Source organism: Pseudopodoces humilis, chromosome 4 (assembly GCF_049639895.1).
Source record: "Pseudopodoces humilis isolate 2021_Gansu_Grassland_sample_001 chromosome 4, ASM4963989v1, whole genome shotgun sequence".
In the NCBI taxonomy this organism is placed as follows: Eukaryota; Metazoa; Chordata; class Aves; order Passeriformes; family Paridae; genus Pseudopodoces; species Pseudopodoces humilis.
The window spans coordinates 3,052,951-3,079,533 of NC_142203.1; the positions used below are offsets into that span (position 1 = coordinate 3,052,951).

Below are 26,583 nucleotides of genomic sequence, written 5' to 3' on the forward strand. Positions count from 1 at the left end.
ACTTTGATTTATTTGGCTCAGTGCCTCCTTACCTAGGTAATGTAAAATCAACTGCACTACATGGGTCATTTATGATGTGATTTAATAAGTTGCTTTTTATTTCTAGCCTGTAGGGAAACACATTATTTAGGAAGCACCTGGCAAAAAAGGAGAAAAAAAAAAAAAAAAAAAAGGAAAAAGAGCCCTAAACAAAAGCAAAACACCCAACAACATTTCTTTTGTCCACTTTCTATTTTCACCCAGTAGACTGAAGCCTAGATCTTAATTTAAAGCAGGTTGTCCGTGGTGGTAATGTACTAAAACAGGACTTCAAAACCCACATCAGGAAACAGTGCCTGGATATCAAAATAAGGAAGGTTGTAACTACAAGCTTGACCAGCTCCTAACTTCCTCTGGGTATTTCCGTGTAAATTAAGACTTGTTCATTTTCACTTGCTGAAAGAGGTTAATGTTTTTGCTTAGTAGCACATGCTGTCTACCAACAAAGCTGTATTTATGTAACAGGTACCTGAGACACATCTGGAGGTAAAAAAAATTAGCTAGGAAATTGGTTTTCCACAGACACAGTGAATAACATGAGAAAGTTTACCACATTGAAACTTACAAAATCTTACAGGAATTTGGGACCAGTTTCTATGACTTTTAGTTTTCTTGATGATTCATTTATAGCCATTCTGTGGGAATAACATTAACTCAAAGCTCTGAAGATGGCACAGAGTTAAAGGAGATGGTATTTGAAAATCCTGTGCAGGGATATTCCATATATTGTACGTGGAAGAGCTGATGCTGATGACAAAGCACTGCAGTGAAGATCTACCTGTTTCTAGCATAAATCCCTGGGGTTTTGTCACTCAAAACTTTCACACATTTTTATTTGAAACAACACAGTTTATCTTAAGGCTCTCTCTGGAAAGAGATTCATGTGTGAGAAGAGTTTAAAAAAAAATTTCAAAACCCAATGATTGCACACATTTTTTCTGTTTCTAAAAATTAGTAGGATTTTACCAGACAACTTCATAAAGAAATCTTCAGCTGGCTCCTTTTTTGGGGGGTGGGTCTTTTTCTTTATCTCACCTCTAGTGTTTGTGTGTATCTACCATTGTATCTATGTATCTAGCACTGGATTGTTCATTAAATTTATGCCCCCAGCAATAAAATTCTGGATTTCCTGGTCTACAGCCTCCTTCAAAGTTAAAAGCACGAGCAGGAAATCTTTCACTGTAGCTTGAGAAACCCCAACCAAAAAAAGCTTCACCGGGTGCCTACCTCAAGTCCTAAAATCCAACATATTTAGTCTCCTGATTTTTAGAAATTTGGCAGCTTGACCATGTGGAAAAGATAGGGAAACTCAGGAGGTGGTGAAGGGTTCAGTCCCCATGAGGCTTTTGGAAGGAATTTAAGCAACAACACATAACTGTGAGAGTTGGTAGTCTCACAGGAGGGCAGGAGTACATAACATTTTGTCTGTCCTTTATGAGACACCCTTGGATCTCCTGAAATGCAGAACGTAAGAACAGGTAGAGATAAGAACAGGTAAAGTGTTTAAAAGCACTGATGGCTTAAAGTCACCTGTGGTCCCCCTGTAGCTGAGAATCTCTGTAGCTGTACCTGTGGCACAGACTGTGCTGCACAGGAAGCCTTCTACAACAGGAGATGAAATTTGTGCCATTATCCTGAGCAGACATTCAAATTCCATGTCTACAATGTTGTTCTTGAATATTTTAATTGTTTTTAGGTCAAAAATACCAATGTCTCAGAAGGATACCAATATGCCCCTCTGCCCCTCAGGGGTCCCAGGACCCCAGAGGGAGCACCTGGAGCTGCTGGAGCCGGCCCAGAGGAGGCTCCAGGATGAGCAGAGGGACGGAGCAGCTCTGCTGCCAGGAAAGGCTGCCACAGCTGCCATTGCTCAGCCCGGACAGGAGAAGCTTTGGCCTCGGCTCCCTGGGGCCTCGCAGGGCCCGAAGGAGCCGCAGGAAAGGTGGAGAGAGACAATTGCCAAGGGCTGCAGGGCCAGGAGCCAGGGAATGGCTGCCAGTGGCAGAGGGCAGGGCTGGATGGGATCTTGGGCAGGAATTGTTTCCTGGCAGGGTGGGCAGGCCCTGGCACAGGGTGCCCAGAGCAGCTGGGGCTGCCCCTGGATCCCTGGCAGTGCCCAAGGCCAGGCTGGACATTGGGGCTGGGAGCTCCTGGGACACTGGGAGCTGGCCCTGCCGGGGCTGGGGTGGGAATGGGGGGGGGCTCTGGGGTCACTCCTAATCCAAACAATTTCATGATTCCATGATTCTTGGTATACAGGTGAAGGATTAACTAATTTCCGGTTAAAAATGGTTTTCAGCACAAGGCTTTCAAGACAATTTCTGTTTCTGCTGCTGCAGAGATAACATCTGATGCTGTATCTTCTGGCAGTATTTAGGCATGTGAAGTAAAGCACTTACTTAATTGCATATAGGGGTAGTACATCAATACAGTCACATAATCCATAAACATTTCTCTTTCATAAGCTCTTATCGCATTACCACTGATTATTTAGAGGGGAAAAAAAACATTAGTGTTACATGGCATCCTTCCCTTTATTATTTTTAGCTTTAAATGAGGTTAAAATATGCCAATGAACAGGAATTTAAGGTGGGGAGCAGTCTGAGGAAAGACTGGAAATGGAGTGATTGGAACCACTTCAAAGACATGCACGGAGAAGTTGCAGCTCTATTTCACAAGCTGCAGCCTGGATATATCTGGTCTAGGCATGGGTGGGAGTGAGTGTCACAGTGTGCCAAGAGCTGCATTTGCCAATCCATGGAATGGCTAAGGCAGCACAGTTCACCACTCAGAGAGACGTCTGGGAAAGACTGAGCCAAAATGAAATTAATTTAGATGTTTTCTGAGCTGTGGAAGCAGAGATGCTGAAGACGATCCTACAGCTTGAGAGATTCCATAAAGAAAAATCATCTCATAGATTCAGCTTGCTCAAAAAATGCTCATGAAAAACATCTCTTGATAGAAATCACCAAGATTCACACTGATTACTCTGTAAGATCATGCTTCATTACTCACTGAAATAAGCAAAATTAATTCTCTTAACTCCAGAGGCAGAATCAATTGAGGAACTAGTGAATGTGATGAAGCTGCTCTTACATGGGCAGCAAAAGATGATGTTTTGTGGTTTTGTTACAGCAAACCTGACTGCAGTAGAAGACCTAAGGGACCTAAGACAAATGGTTGTAAGAAATTATTTATGGGTAGCTTTTGTGTCATCTCTCTCCTGCCCGCTAACATAGTACGTTTACTTTAATAAAAACATGGGGAAAAAAAACTTAGTATCTATTTTAAAGGTTATTATTGTTCTTTCAGAGAATCTAATCTTATCCTGGGCTCCCTGCCGGGCTATATTAACTAATAAAATTTTCTTTTGTACCTTTTTAAAGACACTGCCATGCCATGTGCAGTTCACTGAAACACTTAATTTTTGTTTTTTTAAACTTGGTTTATAGACTTGCCATTACCCTTGGACTTCCATAAAGAAAGGGCTTGGTCATAGCAGGGGGCTGAAATCTTGTAGCAGCACAGACAGCATGGGGAGCACAACACAATAAAAAGAACGTGCTCTTCTCACCCTGATGCTTTAGGAGTTTAGCTTTTACATTTCCCATGCGTTTGTAACCCTGCAGGTCTTTGGGGTAGAACCCCAAACCCCATGTGCAGGGTCAGCTGCTGCTTCCCCATTTGGGTCAGACCCAGCAATTCCTCTCCAGGCCTGGCAGTCAAGGACACCTCAGTGCCTCAGGCCCCAGAAATGCAAACAAAAGGGAGCTGGGGCAGCAAACTGGGGCTGAATGGCTTCATCAATTCCTGCAGCTGCAATTGGGAGATCAACCCCCGGTGTGCAAATGGAGCAGACTTAGAAAAGTGGGAAAATCCTGACATCCATTTTTGGTGCAGGCCCTGGGCGAGCTTTGTCTGCCCAAAATGCACCTGAAGGCCCTTCAATAAATATAACCACTTTTTATTCCCTTAATTCTGTCTGGCCTCTGTTTTTAGGTAGTCCCAAAAGGCATCAACCCTTGAGCCCCCACTGTTGCTCATCATTGTGGTGGATAAGAGAACAAGAGGATCTGCCCCGGGCACAGCAGTGACCAGGGGAGTGCCAGCCCTGGGACAGCCACTAGGAAAATGTGCTTTTTGAGAGCAAAGGGAGAAAGGCTGGCAAAGGGCCTGAGCATGAAGTCCTTAATTTAGATGTCAGAATGTGTTAGATATATCACTGTCAAACTTGACCTGCTACCACTGTGTGTAAAATTTACCCGCAGAATTTCTCCTCTGGGCAGTCAGTAGCCTGCAGTCAGTGCTGGGAGTGGGTCCAACCACCCTCTGGGATGAGATACTAAAGTGGCCTGGATTTCTGCCCTCTGGAATTTTCAGTGCTGGTCTGTTCTTCTCTCACCCTCACAAAACAAAAGGAAATACAACTTTATCGATGTTTGATTACACCACTGAGGTTGCTGCTTCAGTGGAAGTCCATAAAGATTAGAATCTTCATAACCACTGATTTACACAGATTTTTTCAGAACAAAATAAAGGTGATAACAAGCTAACTGTTGTTCAGTAAATTAACCTATTCAATCTCTGCAAAGATTCCCTCTGCCAAGTTCCTTGGAGGCTGGATGGAGCTAGGATTATTTGGCCACCAGTTGCAGACCTGCTGCCTTAGTTGCCAACAGCTGCCAACCAAATCCTACATCCCACCTTAGCACAGTGACTGGGCAACTTCTGGGGGATTCTTCCTATTCCCTCACCTCTGCAGTCTAAATTTGTGTTGATTTCTCCATGCAGAAACAATATATTCACAGTTTCAGTTACAAATCCCTGACAAATTTATTTCAGTTGCCTGCATCAGAAGGAGGTTCTGCAGATAATGTTGACTGTCAGCTTAGACTGTGGTTACAGAGGATGAACCTTCCTCTCCTCATTACTGAGCACTCACAGTGATCAGAGAGTCAGTCTATTGTTGCAGAAAGTCAGAGTTTGAAGCAGAAATAAAAAAAGATACATTAGCACTCCTACTAAAACTAATGTCGCGCTGTCGCACAGGGAAATCTCTCAAGCATCTCCCTGCCATTCTCAAAACATCCTTCACTCAGCAAGACAAATAAACTACATCAAATGTTTCATCCTGAAAGCAGCTGCAAAGCAGCTGTTCCTCCAAAGTACACGTGGAAAAATTCACAGGTGCACAGACTTATGTGTTTACAGTCTTTTATTCCACTGCTTAGGAATCAGCTAATTTGTTGTTGTATCATTTCCATGCTTATACCATTGTTAGTGTCAAAATGATCTTTTGAGTATCTGCTGAAAACCTTCTCAAATGCTGGCATTTGACTCTTAACAAGTCAGTGCATCACAACTTTGTGTTACTTTTTGCAACATTTAAAAAGCAAACTCTTTCTTCATCAGGAAAAATCATCTTATTTGGAGCATGCTGACTGTTCTAGGCAGAAAAAAATTTCCCAGAGATGCTGTGCCTGCCCCTGGATCCCTGTAAGTGTCCAAGGCCACGTTGGACAGGGCTTGGGGCAATATGGGTTAGGGAAAAATGTCCCTGCCCACAGCAGAGGGTGGCACTGGAAGAGATTTAAGGTCCCTTCCCACCCCAACCATTCTATACATTTATGATTTCACTTATAAACACATTTCCCAGGCAGCTTGACCTAATTTTTTAATGCCCTTAAAATCAAAAGAAACCTGCATATGAAGAACAGCATATAATGCTTTATGAATTACATACAACACAGAGCAAACAGGAGACTGAAGAACCTGTAGGGTGGATCCCTGTGTTTGGTGGAGTGGGGTTGAAACAGGTGTAGTAAATTTTTGTGAGGCATTGGGGAACTTGTATTGTGCTCCATAATAACACGGTGGTATGATTTTGTGTTGGCTCAACTGCTGAATTGCTCTTGTTAACAGAACACAACGAATTATATGACTTGGAAACCCATTCTGGAGATGGTGTCTTGTGACTGGACCAACAGGCAGATTTTCCTGATTAATGTAACAGAAATGTCCCAAGACAGAGGGTCTGCTTGTCTCCAGGCTACAATCAAAGCTAATGAATTAGGATTCATTGAGTTTATTAGCTAGAGATAAAGATCTGACCAGTGCAGCCTGTGTTGGAGATAACGGTCCCTTTCAAAATAACACTTGTAAAATTGATCTGATTGCATCTTTCTGGCATTTTTAATTCAGTCAGGCAATAACCCACCACAAGGCTGCTGGAAAACAGCTCCTGCAGATGGAATGGGGCAGGTTACTTTGCTGTGGCATAGCTGGGAGAATGGGATCATTTCCCAGCCCTGTGTGGGTGCCAGGAGATGAACCACCAAACACCTGTTGGGATCACACTTGCACTGCTTTCCCTGGAAAGAAGAGGAGCATCATCTTAACCTCGCTACAGACCAGTGAGAATTCAACATAAATGTACACTGAGCAAAAGGGATTTGTCCTTTCTTTGGTACACTAAGTGTTCTGCAAGTCTCATAAATAATTTTTAAAGCTACCCACTGTGATAAAATATGCAGCCAGGCTGTGACTGGAATACCGTGAGAGGCTGGCATTGAGAGTTCTGTGTCTCACTGGTGTCTCCCCACCTCCCTTCTAATTCCTCAGGAAAATATTGAATTTTTTTATTGTGTAACATCCATCAGGGAATTTACAGCATGCAGATTGTCACCAGAAGGATGGCTGGGTTTAAACAAACACACAAAATGCACTGTGTGCTACAGGGAGTGATATGCCCATCTTTGAGAACGTTAAAACAGTGAATTTGGCCAAGTTATCTGGTTTGGTCATTTCATTAGTGCCAGGGTGGGGGTTTTAGGGTCGTTATGGTTGGGTTTTTGTTCTGATTTGATCTTTTTGTTTTGTTTTTTTTTGATAGTTTGGAAAGCTACAGTATAATGTTCGTCTCAGTGAGATTATATTTTTACTTTCTTTCATTTTCCAGCAATTTATTGCAGAGCAGAAAAAAAAAAAACCAAACACCTCAAAGTATAAAAACTGTCTGTCTCAGACGCAACTTTGCATCAGATATTATTGTCTTTGTAAATATTGATTCCTTCCTAAAAAAAATGAAATTGAGTGAGTACACATTAACCTGAGAAATCTCTGGATAAAGACATTCCCAGATCAATGAACTTGTGGAGGGAAAAACCTGAATGTAATCCTTGCTTCTTACCTGATAAAAATGAGTAAAAACTCGATGGATCAAAGCACCCTGTTTTTGTAGGCATGGTTCATTCCTTAACCCCAACCCTGTGCCTATTTTAATTCTCTTGGTAAATAGTGCCCTCTGCAGCATCCCTTCGACTCTTGCAAGGTTCTCAGCGCAATTCAGCCTTGGACTGACCCTTGGTGCATCACAGGCGAGGGACATGGTGCCAAAATACAAAATTCCAGCAAATCTGCATCGCATTTGTGTTGCTTTACAGTGTCTGCTGCAGGTCTAATGTTTCCCAGGCTGCAGCCAGCACCAAGAAGAGGTTTTACTAAATCTGAGAGAGAGACAGCATCTGTAAAGATGCCAAAGCTGGACACATGCAAAGAAAGAAAAAAAAACTTTCTCATTAAAGCAATTATAAGAATACTATTTGGAAAACTCCCCCATGTTCTTTTTTCTAGTATCAATAGCATTCATTTGTATGATGTTTTTAAGCCAAGAATTTCATTTAATAAGCATTAAGTATTTATTCCTGTGGGATTTACAGAGGACATGATACATGTTATTAACGCCATTTAAGGTATAATAGGGGTTTTTTACTACTTTTATTTTATTTTATCAAGGACTTTTTGAATTACAGCATATGCTGCAATGTGTAACTATTTAATCCCAAATTCATTATAAAGAAGACCTGGAAATGTAATGACAGCATTTTCTAGGTCAGACATTTCCCTTCTGAAATTCTCCCTTGTCTGCTGTCTTACATTTGTCTTACACCCTACAGTCTCTTATTCAAAGGGAACTTTTAATCTTTTATGGAGACTTGATAGCGCCTGATTCATAAAAGAATAAGTTCAGCCGGAGATTTAAAAAGATGTTGGGATGAGAAAAATAAGAGCTAGACTAACATCTATCAGGAATGGCTTAGCTTTAATTGGGGCAAAACATCAACTGGGTGCCTTCAGGAGATCATTTTTGTCTCCATTCCCATCTCTTATTACTCTCTGGAAAACCTGCCTTGATAGGACATTGTCTCTTTTCTAAGGCATTCAACCTTGTATTTTGGGGACATTTCACCCAATTCCTAGCTTCAGAAAACACACTTTGAAGTACAGCTGCTTAATAAACATTATATGTTTAATCAATCAATCAATCAATTAATTATGTGTAACATTTCCCTATTCTGTCAAACCCAGCAAAAAAAGACATGCACGGTTCATGGGTAGGTGCTCCAAGAATTTTTTTGGCATATCACCACCAAGAACAGGTACATGGCTATGGGACTTCTCATAGGAATGGGATTTAACATGTCTCAAATATTGACATTATTCAGAAAATCATGGAATCATGAAATTGTTTGGGTTGGGAGGGACCCCAAAGCCCCTCCATTCCCACCCCAGCCCTGGCAGGGCCAGCTCCCAGTGTCCCAGGAGCTCCCAGCCCCAATGTCCAGCCTGGCCTTGGGCACTGCCAGGGATCCAGGGGCAGCCCCAGCTGCTCTGGGCACCCTGTGCCAGGGCCTGCCCACCCTGCCAGGGAACAATTCCTGCCCAAGATCCCATCCAGCCCTGCCCTCTGCCACTGGCAGCCATTCCCTGGCTCCTGGCTCTGCAGCCCTTGGCAATTGTCTCTCTCCACCTTTCCTGCGGCTCCTTCGGGCCCTGCGAGGCCCCAGGGAGCCGAGGCCAAAGCTTCTCCTGTCCGGGCTGAGCAATCCCAGCTCTCCCATGTCACAACTCAGTTCCTGCCACTTCTTCTCCTGACACCACAGGAAAGTGTTAACATGGTTTGGAACAATTAATATCCATTCAAGACATCACTGAGCATCATCTGACTTTTTTATGGCAGGGTCTGACCTCAGCTGAGGTAAGTAATTGCTAAATCATTAGGCAGTAACAGAACCCTAAGCCTGATCTGCCTCAGAGTTCTGGCATGATATATTAACATTCCATTTATAATCTACCAGTATCCAGTCTCAAGGCACCAGAGATGGAGACTTTTCACAAGCTCATGCCACTATAAATTGCTAGACCTACACAAGTCTCTCCTTTTCCCTTCCTGCCAAGCAAGGCTGCAGTTATTTCAATTTGCAGGATTCCACCAATTTTTTCTGTTTGGTTTGATAATTTAAAAGAGTCCACCAAGTGACAGATGAAAGCTGTTAGAGGAAGAAATCACTGTGAGTTATTCACTTGCCTCCAGATGACCAAAACTGTCTATCAGCCATCAACACTGGGGAAAAATTACTGCAGTAAAATACTCCAGAGCCATTGACCTTTCAGGGTGTTTGGTCCTGTAGTTCAAGACAAGATAATTTCACCTTTGATTTTCAGCCATAAATTTGCATTTGTAGAAGAAAAAAAAAAAATAATAAAATAAGCTATTCCTTCTGTCATGTCCTAAAAATTGAATTACATAGGTGGTGCAGTATCTGTGCTGTTATGCCAGGTAAAAGGCAGGAGAAAGAAGGACAAGATGAGCACTGAATGAATCACTGCTTTTCAGATTGTTCCTCCTTTATCCTTCCATTCTCAAATTAGACTGCAGCCTACAAGTAGATAAAGGAATCACATGGAGTCAAATAAATACTTTTTCATATTTTACCTGCTATACATTTGCCCTTCTGAGGATTTTGAAGGGATTAAAAAATATATTCATCTTCTCTGGGATGCTTCAGGAACATTTCTATCTATTCAGATAAATGACCTGTGTTTTTCTCACCATATCCACACTGCCACATTCATCACCTCTGAAACAGCATCACAGATGATCCATGGCATCAAGAAGGTGGATTTTGAAGGTGGTGCTTCAAAATTCAGGAGTGCTGCTGTGCTAAAGGTGCAGCTGGTGGGATGCTGGGATCTCCCTGGGTCATGCAAGGCTCTTTTAACATTGCTGGGAGCAGGTACAGGAAGCCTGGAAAAGGCTAAGGACTCACAGGATGCAGAGTTACCGGAAATCAAATTTATCCCTGATATTTGCTTTTGGCATTTTACAGACATATGAGGAAATTTGCTCTTAACCTTTAGTTTTAATCAGTCTAGGTTGTTCTTAAGAAAAGGAGCAAGAAGCAAAAATAATAAATGTTAAGCTTGTAGCATATTTGCCTTTTTTTTTTCCCTGAGGAGTAAATATATTTTATGGATTCAATGCCTGAGAAGAAGTAGATTCACTGGACCCTCCCAGTTCACACAAATCTAATTTCTGGAAATACCTTTGCAAGCCTGCATTACCATCACTTCCAGCCTGTTCTTTGCTGCCTGTAATTAATGGCAGCTAAAAAAGTAAATTGGGAAAACCGATCGATTTCATACATTATTTTTCCCAATTAGCCAAGAAACTCTTTAAGGCCTCTGACCTTTCCAGGAAATCTGTTATCCTCTTGCACAAGTAGGTTGTTTGTATGCCTGTACAATCTTGCTTAGACCTATTGAAGAGGGTTTTTTTTAGTTTGTTTTAGTTTTTGTTTTTGTTTTTTTTTAAAACAGTGAGCAGAGAGATCAGTGGGAAGGTCTTACTAAATGTTTCAGTGGCATGGCTCCATAACAACTCTTCCTCCTTTCTTGTGAAGCAATTCCACCCATTTGTCAGGACACAGAGGAAAGTGGGTAAATCCTGGAGTTCTCTCAGACTGTTTTAATGCCATGATCATTGTATTAATGCCTTTAATAAGGTCTTACTTAGGTGATCTTCACAAGTACTTCACATTCCGAGGGTTTAATGAAAACGTTCTCTTTACCTGTTCAGTGTAACTCCATCAGGATTTTATGGAGATGCTATATGGTTTCATCTTTCAATCTCTTCCTGTGGACACATGGGTAATAAATGTATATGTATTAGATTTTGTCCTTAATAAGAGCCATATATCTGACCAAGGCAGGACTCTAAGAGAAGACAAGTTCATTTACACATTTCAAAGGGAACTATAAAAAAACCTGTTCATCCGACTTAATTTTGCCAGTGCTGAGACTTGAATTCGCCATTCCTTCATAAATACTACTTAAAATTTAATTTCAGGTGTTCTGCATGGAGTACACTTAAAAACTAAGGTTCACAGAACTTACAGTTTCATATCAATCCAGCCTTCCAACGACCTGCACTAAAATCATTGGAGTCCTGATAAAGAGGCTGAGAGATACTTTTTATTTTGTAAAACATCATGAGAACGATAACGAGTAAGTGAGTGTGAAAAGCACTGAGTCTTTTGCAGAATCCTGAAGATGTCTGCAATATTGATGATAATTCTGGCAACAGGTGCAAGTTCTGCTAAGTTTTATACCAAACTTGCCTATGAATTAGTCCCTGCTACTCTTCCAGCAGCACTTGATTCCTTACTTTCTTCCTACATTAAAGTGGATGTGGTCCAAGTTATAAATGTGAGGATTCAAGTGGAGAGAACTCTTCCTGGAAAAACTGAGGAAAAAATATTTTCCACTCATTTATTTTAAGACCTAAATTGCTTTGGTGGCTGAGTAACAACTTCAGCTCTCAAGTTGGAAAAGTCAGAGAAAAACAGTGTACCTTCCTCTGCTCTTCCACTTGGAGAAAAGGTTTTTATCAGACAACGGCAGATTATCCCAAACATGCCTTGAATTTTCCATGCTAATGAATTTCTTTCTTCCTATTATTTTTGTGTGGTTACAGACAAGTTTTTATCTTCACCTCTTGAAAAACATCAATTTTTTTTTTTTTCATTCAGAAGTTGCCATTTTAATTTGGCTAAGCTAGATAGTAACTGCAGTTCTTAGGTAAAAAAGAAATTAAAAATTAAAGTCCTTTGGAGGAGGAAACAAGAGAGGATACACTGTCATTTTTTAATTACCATTTTTAAGGTTTGGGGGCTCACTTCTTTGCTTGTTTTTAATAAGCAGACATGCTGATTTAGAAAGACAACTTTGATTATAAGATCCTTCTCAAATTAGAGCCCACAAATCACTGACTGAATTTGTCAACACATAAATTAAGCTCTTTTCCTTTAAATATATAAAAATAATGCAGAATACAAAAGAATGTTTCCAAAAGCAGCAAAGGGCAACCCCTTGTAGCAGTTGTATATTCAAAAGGCCTCCATTTAATCAGGTAAGGAGATATTGAAGTAGTTGCCTTGCTGTGACAGGGACAGTAAACCTGCTTTGAAATGCATTATCACTGTGAGAACATATCACAGAAGAAGCTTTTCATTGACATTAATTTAATTTTTCTTTAAGCTAGTTGCTAAACTTCAAAGAAACTAGCCTTCTTTTAAATATTTCCTTAAGTTTAATCACTTCTTCCAATTTAGACTATAGGTAAAAATTGTATTTTAAAAGGGAAGGACTGTAGTCATGAAGTTGATATTCTGTAAAGGAGACCAGAAAAGCAAAAACACACACAGAGAACTGGGGTCCCAAAAAATGGAAAAATAATACCTTTTTCATTATTTCTGCTTTTCCATCGCTCATCCACTTTTTTTTTTTTTTTTTTTTTTTTTAAATCTACCAGCAACTAGAGAATAAACCGGATATGCATTCCCACAGAGAGAGAAGAAAATATTAGAGAAATCTTTATAATATTTACAACGGCCTGTTTAGGTGTTAACACTGTTGATATCATTAGTACATTTTGGCAGGGCTCCCTTTCCTCTCAGTCAATACATCAAAGGACAGTCAGCATCATTAGGACTCCTGGGAGGCAGACGAGCAGCAGCCAGACATCTGTCCTGTCCCAAAAGAGCAAAGCATGTCTTTAATCTCTCTAACAACCCCTGTGAACGGGTGCAGGGTGCAGAAATCATAAACAACTGTTCCTACCACGCTGTATAAAAAGTACAGTTTGGAAAGTGCTGTAGATGAGTTTTTATGACCCATAATTTTTTATGGGACTCAAATGCACCGCACAGCATCTTATGTGTTGGGCCCCCCCCTAACCTGTGAGTAACAGGGAAAATCAGCTTAAGACACATGAAACAACTCTCATCAGCAGGCAAGCAGCAGAGCTGCAAAAATGAGGACACAAGCTCCTCTCCTGTCCCTGAATGCCATCCAGACTTCCTCTATCCTCCTCTTCATAAAGAGGAGGCGAACATTTGTCCCTGAAGCATTTGGCAGAAATGGTGTTTGGCATTCTCCAGTGGTGTTTGGTTTTCCTCTTCTTGCTTGAGGAACACCTGGGCTCTCCCTCCTGACACCCCTGGCCCCATCACCCTGATGCTCTTCCAGAAACTCTTCCCACATCGTGGCCATAGGAGCAATTCCTGGGCCAATGTGGCCCTGGGGCTGTGGGGCCCTCGTCCAGCAGCGTGGCGTGAGGGGGAAAGGGAAAAGGCCCCAGGCAGAAGCAACACCCAGAGGCTGTGTCAAGGAAACAGATATTTATTTTCTTTTTCTTGACAAAAGAAAAGCCTGCTGGTGCCACCCAGGGGGCCCGAGGGCCCGCTGCTTTTGGGGCCATCACCATGCCATGGCTGAGGGGACCCTGCTTGGACTGGGATCAGGGTCCCTGCAGCCGCTGTCACCTCCCCGTGCTCCTTCTAGGGCTGCTCTGCCTCTGTAGGGCCGGTCCCGAGTGTGCTGGGACTCTCTCCGAGGGCTTCCTCCGACCCGCCGGCCTCCTGCTCCACGCTGGGTTCCGCGGGCCCAGCCGGGCCGGGAGCATCCCCAGGGGAGGCCGAGGGGGCAGAGCTGGCGCCGGGGCTCTCGGCCTCCTCCTGGGCAGCGTGGCAGCCCCGCAGCCTCCGCACCTCTTGGCTGCACTGGGTCTCGATGATGCCGAGGAGACCGTCCACCAGCAGCGCCGTGGAGTGCCGCAGGCGAGGCTGCAGCCGCTGCAGCAGCACCTCCCTGTCCGGGCCGAAGATGCACAGGGCCAGCAGGATGGCGCTCTCCGCCGTCTTCACCTGCCACCACCGCGCCCTGTACATCTTCTGCAGCCGCTGCTGCAGCCAGCACCGCACGGGGTTCAGGAGGTCACATCTCCTCCGGAAAAGCTCTGCCCAGAGCTCGGGCAGGATGCCGCCCACGGCTGGCCCTGCAGCGCCCTGCTCGGCTGGGGACAGCGTCCCCTGCGAGGCAGAGGCAAGGGATGCGGCAAAGACGTGGATGCTGCGCCCATCCTTTCCGTCACCAGCTTCTCCTGCGTGCCCGGTGGCCTCTCTGGGGTATCTGACGATGCACTGCAGGTAGTCCTCCTCCTGCTCGGAAAAGCTGACGGCCGAGACCAGCCTTCTGCAGACGGGGCAGGTTCGCTTCCCCCGCAGCCAGCGCAGGATGCAGCCCAGGCAGAACTCGTGGCGGCAGGGCCAGGCGTGGGCCGTGACCCTCAGCACCTCCCAGCAGATGGGGCAGCTCCACTCGCTGCTCCCGCTGGACATCTCGCCTTCCTTCCTGCTTCTTGCTTCAGGTCTGCCGCCCAAATCAGTACAGCCAGGGGTCATAATCCAGCCTGTCACCCTTTGCCACCCAGTGAAGTCACAGTGGGACAATCACTTGGCACAGCTGCCTGAGGAAGGCTCACAGGTAACATTCCATGCACAGGTGCTCAAACACTTTAAGGAAATCTGCCTGGTGTTTTCCCGCTGTCTGCAAGTGCTTTTAAGGCTGCCTGCAAAGTGTTAAAAAAAAAATCCCAAAGCAACCAAGCCGCTTATACAGAAAGGTACCCATTCAGCAATGTACCCTACTTGAAAGTCTGATTTCAGGGCAAAATTGAGACTTTAATGGCCAATGTATTGCTCTTCTAATGAACTCCTGTTACTGCATTGCACCACCAGCTACTAATCTGACATTTCAAAAATCCGTCTGAGTCACAGGATTGCTGAGTTTATTTTGCATAATTTTACCTGAGTCACAATCCAGCCATTTTCATCGTGTTTTGGTCTAAAACTGCAGCTACTGGAGATCAGGCAGCAAGTAAAGTTCAGTGTTTGTTTCACTATCCACCCTCAAAATAAAACCCACCTGGTGTAATGTCTTGGCATCCTGACAAATATGAAGAAATATTGTGATTCTTCCTCCTGAACAGTTTAATGCCTTACATCAGTTGTGAACTGCAACTCATCAGGAATTAAGATCTGATTAAGAAATATAAATTCTACAGATTAGCAAAATTGCGTGAAAAAAATCAAGAGCTTTGAAAATTCAGCTGCAGTGAGAGTTCAGACTTAAATAATATTTGCTGAAGAGTTCTTACCTGTGATAGGTTTCAGCTGATCCAACTCCAGCAGTTCCTAAAATAGTGTATATGTAAATTACATATATAACCTAACACAAAATAGCATCAAAATTATATTTATCCGAATATCAATGCAGCTCTTGCTGAAAACTACAGGCCATCATGGATAAAATCAATGACATCAAAATATTTAATCCAGAATAAGGAAAATTAAAGGAAATTAACATTATATGTTTAATGGAAGTACTACACAACATCACAACTGAACCCAAAATAGCTGTTCAGACCAAAAACTGCATTTGCTGACAAATGGGCACGGCTTACCTCTCAAAATTAACCTACATTTTACATCAAAGTCAGTAGTTTAAGAAACAAATTGTACCACTAGAGAGAAAATTTGACAGAAGAACAGAAAGACAATTAAACCGCAACAGATTTTACTTTAATTTGTGCTTTTAAATGTACAGTGATGGACTCTCTAATTTATGTACTGCTTGGTTAAGAAATCTCTCACAGGCCAGCTGTAGCTGGAAAACCTGGAATGGTCATGACAAGAGTAAAGACAGTGCTGTGGAACTAATAAAAAACCTTCCCCACACACTTAAGGTCACTTATATTTCTCCTCAAATCATTAAATCAGTATTAGAATATATGTTAGCATATCTACTAAGTGTCTGTTTAATTTGTTATTAAGGATTAGTCTCATGCTGCTCTAACAATAATTTCTAATGAAACACTTTATAACCATGTCCCTGTGTGCTCTCTTCCATTGTCAGCACACTTAAAATAATGAAAATTTAACATATTTAAAGCAGCAGATACGAACATCAGGGTAGTGACCCTGTTTTTTAACCATCCTGATTCAAGCAACAGCAGCTCCCACACCACAAAGGTCTTTATTAATTGGCATGGGGATATTAGGTGGTGTAGAGCAACAAAAAGGAAGTGTTATGGAATTGTATCCTCCAGAAGGAGAGGTCTTTAATTAAGCCCCTAAACGAAGTTGTCTGACTTTCACAGCCCTTGAGCTTCTCCAAAATTCTGAAAGACAGGCTTCGGATTTTTGTCCACAAGTTTGGTCATTTATTATGATAAAGGATGTAAAAGTCTATGACATCATTTTATTTCTTATTTCATCCCTCCTGCTTCTGTGAGTTAAGCCACATTTAGGCAGCATTTCATGTAAAGGCAGCCTTTTGTTTGCTAAAGATAAAGGTATAACATTAAAACAAATGAGGATGCTATTGCTGTGGGAGGAGAAAAAAGGTCACACTTGAATAGTCTTTAATACTTCAAAAATGAAACTTAAAAATCACCTCTCAATCATTACCTGTTTGATTTCAGGGCAAAATTGAGACTTTTATGACCAATGTATTGCTCTTCTGTTACTGCATTGCACCACCAGCTACTACTCTGATATTTCAAAATTTGTCAGGTTTCCACTAATAGCTTCACTCACAAAAGCAGCAGAAGTCTCAAACATTGCTAGCAGCAAGTTAGCACTTTTCTTCAACACTTCTGTCTGTGTTCTTTTGGGGGAACAAAAATTTGCCTCTAAGTCTTAAATGGGTCTCAATGAAAATAAATTTATTTTGGTTGCAGGGCCGTAAACAAACCGGTGCCCATAATTCTCCTGTTTTATTTGTCACTTGGAGTGGGAAAATCTAACTCATTGGTACTGAGTGCTTAAAAATTAGACCAGTGAAGTCCCCCTATGTCTGGGGATGTTTGGAGCCCTTTACAATGACATTAATAAAGTTAGGAGTGTGTTCAGACTGTTGCTGAGAAATGGGCAGATTACACACCAGAGAGTTTCTTGATCTGGGCAGAGACAGAACCAAATAAAAATCCAAAGGATATGTTGGAACAGCCAGGTTTCCAGACAAACTCCTGCTTTATTCCAAAAGAATCTAATTTTAAAGAAACCACTTAGAGGCCAGCTAAGATAAGCATTGCAATACTATTAGCACAGAAAAAGCAAGGGAAAAAACTTCCTATCTAGGTCTACATTAGACTTTTCTTTTCTTTTTAGTGCTATCCATTAAACAGTACACCCAATGCTGTAATTGTAGACTCAGAGAAAAAAGCTAAGATGTATTTTAGGAATTACTGGTTTTAGCTATAAGCCTTTAGTCCTGCTTATGCTACCTTAAACATAGGATCTTTTTTTTTTTTTAACTAGGTACCAAAAAAATTTGTTGCCTCAGGGTGAAAGATGTCTTCAAACTGTTCAAAAGATGTAATATAAGTTCATACAGAATTTGCAGGGATTTCCAAACAAGTGTTCTGGGGAATATATCTGGGAGACCATGGATTTGTGACTTAGTAGGAAGCATTTCTCCCACAGCAAGTATGCAGAATAAGTAATTTCTTAATAAAACCTGTAGTCCAGATAGGAAAATGTCATAATCTAGAGGTTTCTTTGCTGTACACATGGTTACTCTCAAGCACAGAAATGTTTTCATACTATACCATAAATAAAGATTAAGGTAAATTGAAAATATTCAAAAGACAGGCAGTAAAAGTAGGCAGTGGTAACACAAACACTGAGTTTCTCATTTATCTTTGGTGAAACAATACTTGCAAGGGAAGAACAATGGGGACAACCTGAAGGAGCCAACAGGAAACATGGAGAGAGAGAATTTACTGTGGATGGAGGGCCAGGAGCCAGGGAATGGCTGCCAGTGGCAGAGGGCAGGGCTGGATGGGATCTTGGGCAGGAATTGTTCCCTGGCAGGGTGGGCAGGCCCTGGCACAGGGTGCCCAGAGCAGCTGGGGCTGCCCCTGGATCCCTGGCAGTGCCCAAGTCCAGGCTGGACATTGGGGCTGGGAGCTCCTGGGACACTGGGAGCTGGCCCTGCCGTGGCTGGGGTGGGAATGGAGGGGCTTTGGGGTCCCTTCCAACCCAAATTCCATGACTATATAATAGGAAAAAAAAAAAAATAAAAACATTTAGTGATTTACACTTTGCCTTGCTCCACATCAAGACTTGAATAGTCAGAAATGATCCTTGACACAAGTGATTTAAATTTCTTCCTGTGATGTCAGAAAAATCCGCTAAGTCAACCCAGCATGCATTAAAGTCTGCAGAAGAGCTGCCATTAGCAGCAAACTTTGAATTAAGCCATGCAGTAACTCGTCAGACAGAGGCTAGGAGAGGTTCTTTGAACCTTCAGGAACCTTTTCAGCCCGCTGTGACTTTCTTCCAAAGAAGAAATGCCTTTCAGTATGACAGGATGCTAACCATGCAGGCTGATCTCCCACCCCTCTGGCCTCAACAGAAAGATGTGACATTTTCTGGAGAATGGAGAAAAGGAATGGGTAGATCCAAACCAAAAACTTTCCCATTGTTTGTGTGAGGTGGCATGCTTGTCCACATTTCAGCAAAACATCCAGAGACAAAGACACCACCACACCTGATACAGCTTTCCCAGCTTTTCACATGGGTGTTACCTCCTGAATTCACCTGAAATATTAGGACAGGGGAGAGACAACCCAGCAAACACAAAACTTGCATCATTAAAGATGAGTTTTGGCCATCCCCAAACCTCTGTCCTGCCACAAAAGGTACCTTTGTGGGATGCATAGCCACACCACACAGCTGATATGCATAACCCCTGACCACCATTAGCTCCTTTACTGCTGGTGCACAGCTGGATTATGAGGGGAAAAAAAAAAGATGTTACATGGTGAGAAAGGAAGGGAAAAATAGGTCGCTTCTGTAGGGTGGATTGTGAGAAAGTCAGGAAAAATCTGACAAAGACACGTGAGAATTGGACTACACAGATCTAACATCACGTGTGTCTTTATTGAGGCTGTTCACACAGGGATTTAATCAGTTTTTTATTTAACATATGGCCTGAATCTGGTGAAATGCAGGGCCTACAGAGACTCTTAAATCTCTACGTTTTCAATTCTCATGAAAAGACATGAAATCCATAGAGTAAGACCCAAAAGCAATTCTTTTTTCCTCTGTCTGTTAAAAAGCCTGAAATTTTCAGCCATAAAAAGCTGAAATGTACTTTGAGATAGGAAAGATGTAGAGGATTGATACCTGTATTTTGTATGTCTTGAACAGGGTTTATAGGACTTTCCAAATAATTATCTTACCAGCCTTCTTACTGAAAAAACAACATTTTTATTAAGTTATTAAAAAAAGTAATCCCGATAATCACATATTCATCACAGGATTTCACTCTTCTCTGTAGTCTTCAAATGTGTCCAATTACTTAATTTGATTAACTGATGTAGCATAACAGCTTCAATCCTTATCAGCAGTGTTTTCTCCTCTTCCAAAGGTCAAGATTGAGACAGATGTTCGAAAAAATAATCCTCTGAAACAATTTTCAGCCCATCTGGCAGCTGTTTTTCCAGGAAAATGTTCAACCCTTTAATTATTTCTTTTTTAATTAGGAAAACAAAAATTAATTTGATGACTGATTTTTTTTTTAAAAAAAAAAAAGACCTGTGTAAGTAACTAAAAACAATTCTTTAAAAGCTTCCCTCTGATAAGAAAGGACAATTTGCTGGAACAATTATATTTGCTTTGTTGTCACACTCATATTTCACAGGAAATGGCACATTGGAGACTGTCCCATGAAGACTGACATGCAATTAATAGTCATGAAGTACTACATGTAAACATCAAAGCCTAGAGTGATAAGGCACTTACCTGAGTAGTAAATAAGAAAAATAAGAATTGGGCCTTTGAGAGCCATTTCCCCTTTGAAATGCATGAATTGTTCTTCTAAACATTAATTTAATTATTATTAATTAAATATAATTAATCTTTATAGCTCACTCTCTCTAGAGGGACATATAAAGGTGTTTTCCTTTCCAGTTCCCAAATTGCTATGGAGCTACTGTGCTTTCTACAGGTTCTACTTTTATTATGCCCCATGAAATATGTCTTGAAATAATTTTATTCATGTGGCAGTTGTCATTTGGTTTTGTCACATGTTTCCAGCTAGTGATGTTCTCTCATGCTAGAGAAATCATGAGGAAAGAGGGCCTGAAAATTTCACAATTTCAGGGCTGGATTTTCAGGATGCAGTCTGTACACTGCTTTGAGCTCTGCATTCACAGCCAAAATTCACTGAGGCTCTAAATGTGGAACTTAAATTTGGAGTTGCAATGAGAAACTGGGAATTCAGTAAAGAGCCTGAAGTTTATGTTTGTATGTTTTCCTTTCCTGCCAAATTTGCTTGAAAGATCATTGTGCTTGCTTGCTAAAAAGGCTGTGTTCTCACAGTAAAAAACAAAAAAGATTTTGCTGAACAGATTAAATTCTTAGATGCACCCAAAAGAAGAAATAAAATGTAGTCCTTAAGAGGAAAGCAGCACCTGATACTGTATGGCTGCAATCACCTAAGTTCCTTAAACCTGGGGTCTTGGGTTTCAGGACCTGAGTTTGGAGTGAACCTGCCCCTAAAATTTTGACTGGCCCCCTTTGAACAACTTGTGCTGAACTCTTTCAAACTGCCCCTAAAAGAAGGAAGATGTTTTTCATCTTGTACATCTTTACAAAGTGCTTTGTTTGGTGCTAAGGCCTGTCCAGAAACAGTAATCATTTCCAATGGAAACACCTGAAAAAAAATCAGAGAAATTTGCTTTGCTGTTTTGGTGTTGGACCCAGACCAAATTTCCAAACTATCCTGATGTAGGACCAGAAAATCTGCACCACTTCCTTGGCTGTCCTGGGATCCTATCCACCCTAGCCATACCAGTAAAAATATAGGTACATATAAAAGGGAATATCCTTTACTGCAGAAGTGGATCATACACTGCCTGTGCTTCTTGACTTAAAGAACATAGTAGAGGGGGAAAAGAAAAAAAACAAGAACCACACAACTACCCAAGCAATTTTTTTTCCAAACTTGGCAGTAAACTATTAGACTAATTCTTCACAACTACCACAGATTAAATTCTAATGAGAATGAAGTAAAGTAAGCAGAGGCAGAGAACTCACGCTTTCAATATATGCAGGAGCAGAAGTGATCTGACTGGTTAAACATAATGCAGTAATATAGTTAAAATATAGGTAAAACATAGGCTCTTAATTCTTTAAAAAAGAATTTTTTTTTCACAGTGTGGCAGCACATTGTCTGGATAGAGCCTACATGAGCTTAGAAATTATTATCAACAATGAAATTTATTTCACAGATAACAGACATACTGCAGTCTGTGCTGCTTCACCTCATGCCCAGTTCACTGCATTGGCTTCTCTCAGAATAACCAAAAGAGCTAAACTTGAAATAAAACATTGTGTACTGATTTTTTCACAAGTGCACATCAATTTGTTAACAGTGGCAGACAGTGAAAAATTTGGAGAAATTAGAACATAAGAATGTGGCTGGCTTAGACGATGTGGGAAATTTACAATGCGACATTTGGAGGCAACAGAATGTCATTGAAATTATTTAAACCACAGCATTAAATCTGCTGAATTTGGAGCAGCCTTAGCAAGACAAAAAGAAACCTCAGCAGAAGAACAAAGAACCCATTCAGCCACCAACTGGATTCTCAGTCTCACAGGAGCTTCTGATGCTCATTGTAGCACCAACTGCAGTGAAATCCAAATTGTAAGTGTCAGAGTACTCAGGTTGTGAGTTGGTGTGGATGCTGATGTGGAGTGAGTGACTGTAGACTAAACTCAGGTTTTCCCTTCTTAATCATCCCAGAGTCACCACTCCCAGAGAAAGGGACATTATTTTTTTTTCTCTCATTCCAAGGACACCTGTGAAAAGGAAAGTAATAAAACCCCTGAACCTGCCAGAATGTCTAATACAGACATTTCATAGGGAAAATAGAAATAAAAGACTGTGTTGATGTGGTCCTTGCCATACCTCACAACAGCCTACAACGGGATGGATTGTGTGCTCTGTATTTCACAGAGTATCTTCAGTGAATGAGAGCTACCACTAAACATCTGCAAACAAACCCAGGGAAACAAAGAAGGCTCTCAGGGCTCCTGGATGACAACTTAGACATGCTTTGGGTTTCTGAAAGAAGTGTTTGTCCAGGGAAGGATGAAGGCGGGACAGACGTAACACAGCTGTGAGTTTCCAGGGAGGTTTGATGCATTGCAGTTGTAGGCTGCAGAGGAGAGCAAGGTGGTGCCACTGGGATCAAGCTTAAAGGTCTTGGAGCCTGTTTGGTTTGGCTGGGATTCATTGCCAACATGAATGAATACTTCTGTTTATTTTAACAGTTCTAGCTATGCTCTGTTTATGGCTCTAATATTTCACTAGCATTATTTCCTCCCTTCTCTTCAACTCTCCTTCCCATCCTCTTCTTTTACCTCCTTTCTCTTTAACAGCTCACAGGGCACCTTTTCCATTTACTCTCATTTCCCAAGAACTACCTTTGCCATTTTCTGTCACAGCAGAATCTCTTAAGTCAATAAAGTGATCTTGTGTACAAGGTCAAATTACAGCAGCCAGTGTAGAAACTGTTCAAGTCAGGGGTTAATGCATGAAACCCTTTCTCAGCTCATAAATAAAATATTATGACAGTTTTTTGGTTGGCTTCTTTCATATTATTTTTTCACAGTTTAGCTTGATATACTTTAAATGTCACTTGGGAGAGAATTCAGTACAGGTAGCAATATCCCCTTGGTGTTTCCTCACTCTGGGACAGAAAGTTCAGCTCTGGAGTCAATTTCCACACTATTATGTGTTGGCAACCTCATCAAAATCAATGCAATTCCATCCATAACTTTAAAAAGTGAATTGAATTACCAAAGAGTTAACCACACTTAAAGTATGGATTAATGCTCACATCTTCAAATTTTATACCTGAGATATGAAATTAGATATTGACAGTTTCTGTGGCAACAGCTAATTTTGGTGACTAATTGCACAGACTTAACAGCTGAACAGAAAATCATCAAGGATGCAATGGAAGTCAATAATTAACAAAACTCACAGATTGGAATTCACTCACACAAACTTTTAATTGCATTTCTGAGCACAACATTATTTTAAAGGCATTTTAGCCATGGAAATTTTAGTGAGAAAAGAATAGCAGTTACACGTTCACATCCAATACTACTTTTGTGTATGCAAGTGAACTTGGGAAAACAGTTGTCTTCTTGTCTCCAAATATCTGAATACCAGGAATTACTTCATCTAGGTTCAAATAACTTCTTGCACAAGTTTATAACCTGTGCATAAGTGTCTTTAGAAACGCTAAATAAGCAATGAAACAATAAAAAAAATAATAAGTTTGTTGTGTAGAAACAGAAAAAAAGAAAAAAAATACAGTTAGTTCAATTTCTGTAGTTGTCTATACTATTTTTTAAATACTTGAAAAGCAAGAAAATAATTTCATTTATAATTATTATATATTTTTATACATTATATATATTTATATTTATATTATGTATATATATTTCATTTATAATTATAAATTTTGACTTTCCACTGCCCGTAATGACATAGTTTCCAACATGAATTATTGGATTTCTCTGTCATTGGGAAATCATCATTCTTAATTTTTATTATGATACAATGACAGTGATTCTTACAATAAAATACACTGATTTTATGTACATAGTGCTGACAATATAATGGCAAGTTAAATATCTAAAGAACTGATAGACATATGGTTTAGACATTTTAATCACCATAGTAATTAAATGGTGGCAATAACAGATAAGACCTGTGTCTTTCTTACTGAAAAGGTGTTGCTGTTCTCAACCCTTCATCATTTCTGTCTTCACTTTCTCTCCCCAGAACTTCTCAGACCTGGGGCACATGGAGTAATGAAGCCCAAACATCCCCAGGAGACGTATTGCACAGGGGAATTATTAGGAAATATTAGCACAGTTCATGTGCAAATGATCTGGCAGCACTATATATATAAGTGTGTACAGCTTTAGATGGTGTGTCTTGATGCAGCTTTGGTCACCTCTCCCACCTGTTAATGCTCACCAGACACCAGGGATTTATCATTATGGATACAGAGCTCCAAGCAGCTGGTTTGGGTTTGACTAATACCAAATTACTTTTTGATAATTATGGTGGGGTTTTTACCCTGAGTTCATCAGTGTGTGGTTCTTTGTCCTTCTTGTCTGAGAAGGCCGGGTTCTCTCCAGGGGTTTGGAGAAGTGGAATGGAGGAAGCCTAATCTCACTCCTAAATTCACATCTGAATTTTACCACATTTGTGCTTCTGCTTTAGGACAAAACTCAGCTCAGAAAAGTCAGTTCTGCTGAGACAGATGTATCCCACCTGCCCTCACTGACCCCTCCAGAATTGTTCTTTTCTAGTGAAATTAAAGATGTTTACCTGTAATACAAGATTTCAAGAACAGCAGGTCATGCCTCAGAGCGTTGTTCTGAGTGCCTTGTTAACCCAATTTCTACAGATCTGTGGCTGACTCAGAAACTTCAGAGAGCCTCCTCTCTTCCTGGTGTGCAGCTCTGGCAGGGAATCAAATTTCCCTAAACTGCTTCTGAATTATTATCATGAACTTTTGCACTCAGCGACTACAATCGCTGTAACACAGAGTCATCATCTGCCGCAGTTAATTATTCAAACTGAATTTGCACATCCGTACTGGCTTTGTATAGCTTGGCTTCAGGCAGGTTGGTTGAGAACTGCTGGAGATGGAAAATAGATTTCCTCCAAAGGCGTTGTTTCAAGTTGGAATTGAAGAGTCTCTTGCTCTGTTTTTCCTCCATGTATAATGCATATCAGCACATACTGCATGTTTTTTCTTCTGCATTCATACAAGTCAGAATGAAGCCTAGGAGGGACAAGGGAAAAGTTTTTTGAGCTAATGAGTCTGATTAGAAAATTAATTTCATGAAAGTGATTATTAAATTAACTCAGTCTGGATGACCTTTGGACAATGATGGAAATATTTTCTTTTCTCAACAAACTTCTGAACCATAAACAGAACAGCTTTTATAATTTGAAGGAATCCTACTGGTGCAACTTTCTTTAACTTGAAGATAATATTTTCATCAGGTCCTCTAAGGACTTCACCACTGTTAACCCACTTTAAACAGGTGTGACTTGGATTCTTTAGCAGTGAGAAGCCTTTACCAAATAAATAGAAGATCTAATGGGGAGGAGGGTGACACAAAGTCTATTGCTAGCTGGACCAGAGCACAAAACAACCCCAAAAAAAGCAAGCTGAGGGCATTACCCACGATGTAGTGATTTGGGTTGAATCTTAGACCTGGAGACTGAAAAACTCTCACTATTTACAAATAATTTCAGGCATCACCTTTACAACAAAATGAGACCAATTCTATTCTGAATAGCAAAAATACATGATTGAGTGGGTTTCTGAAAGGCCCAATACATGCAGTGGTTCACCTGAATTGAAAGACAAGACATATTTTATATAGGTTATTTTGTCAGACAGCTCAATGAATACAGATATTTAATCTTTTATTCCATTTGATGTGATTTATTATATATAACTCTTTAATACGGGAAACTTCATTTTCCCATATTATATATTTTAAACAGCTTGCATCCTGCTCATTGAGAGGTCTTTGTATAATTAACTGTTCCCTCCAAGTAAAGCCAATTAGCTTTAACAACAGGTTTTCATTTCACTGTCTAACACCCAACTGGGCTTTTGTGAATGATTTTTGTACATATGGTTGGTGAGCAGCTGATTTTGGGGGACATTACATCCTTGCACAGAGTTTTCAACTGCCTGCCACCTGAAACAGCAGCTTTACCCAGCTGATTAATTGAGCCATCACTACTGCAGTTTTATAAGTTCTGAATTTCTGCTGTTGGTTTTGCTTCTGTGTGCTGAATTTTTTTAAGAGGGTTTGATCTGTGGTTTGACACACTTGACATTCCCCAAGTAAGTGGATGATTTTGGGGGCTCAAGCTGAGCAGAGCTTACAGCTTTCACAAAATTTGGTATTTTCCAAGCTTTACACTACAGGCTGAAGTGCTGACATGTTTTCAGGAGCAAGCAAGCCAAGTGAAATTTGTGAGAAAATATGTTTGTGGGAAAAGGGAAAAGCAGTTAAACTGGACTCCTGTGGTATTGCTCCTACCTGGCAGGTCTAAAGTGCAAACACTTCTCAAATTGTCTAAAATACAGTTTTTTTCTGCACTTAAAATTCTATAAATGAATGTCACACCTCACTCTGGTTTCATGGCCACAAAACAGGGACAGAGGTTTGGGGTTTTGTTTGAGTTTCGTTATCTTCTAGAAGACTTCACAGTTACTTTTATTCTGCAACTCTC

The 26,583-nt window shown here is 41.0% G+C and overlaps 1 protein-coding gene across 1 annotated transcript; it reads right to left on the minus strand.

The window, feature by feature from the left end:
• Positions 1-13,718: 13,718 nt before the first annotated feature.
• On the minus strand, positions 13,719-14,558 carry LOC148184396 (uncharacterized). Its single transcript, XM_088054181.1, has one exon. It carries the CDS (start codon positions 14,556-14,558, stop codon positions 13,719-13,721), a length of 840 nt encoding a protein of 279 aa, XP_087910307.1.
• Positions 14,559-26,583: the final 12,025 nt, after the last annotated feature.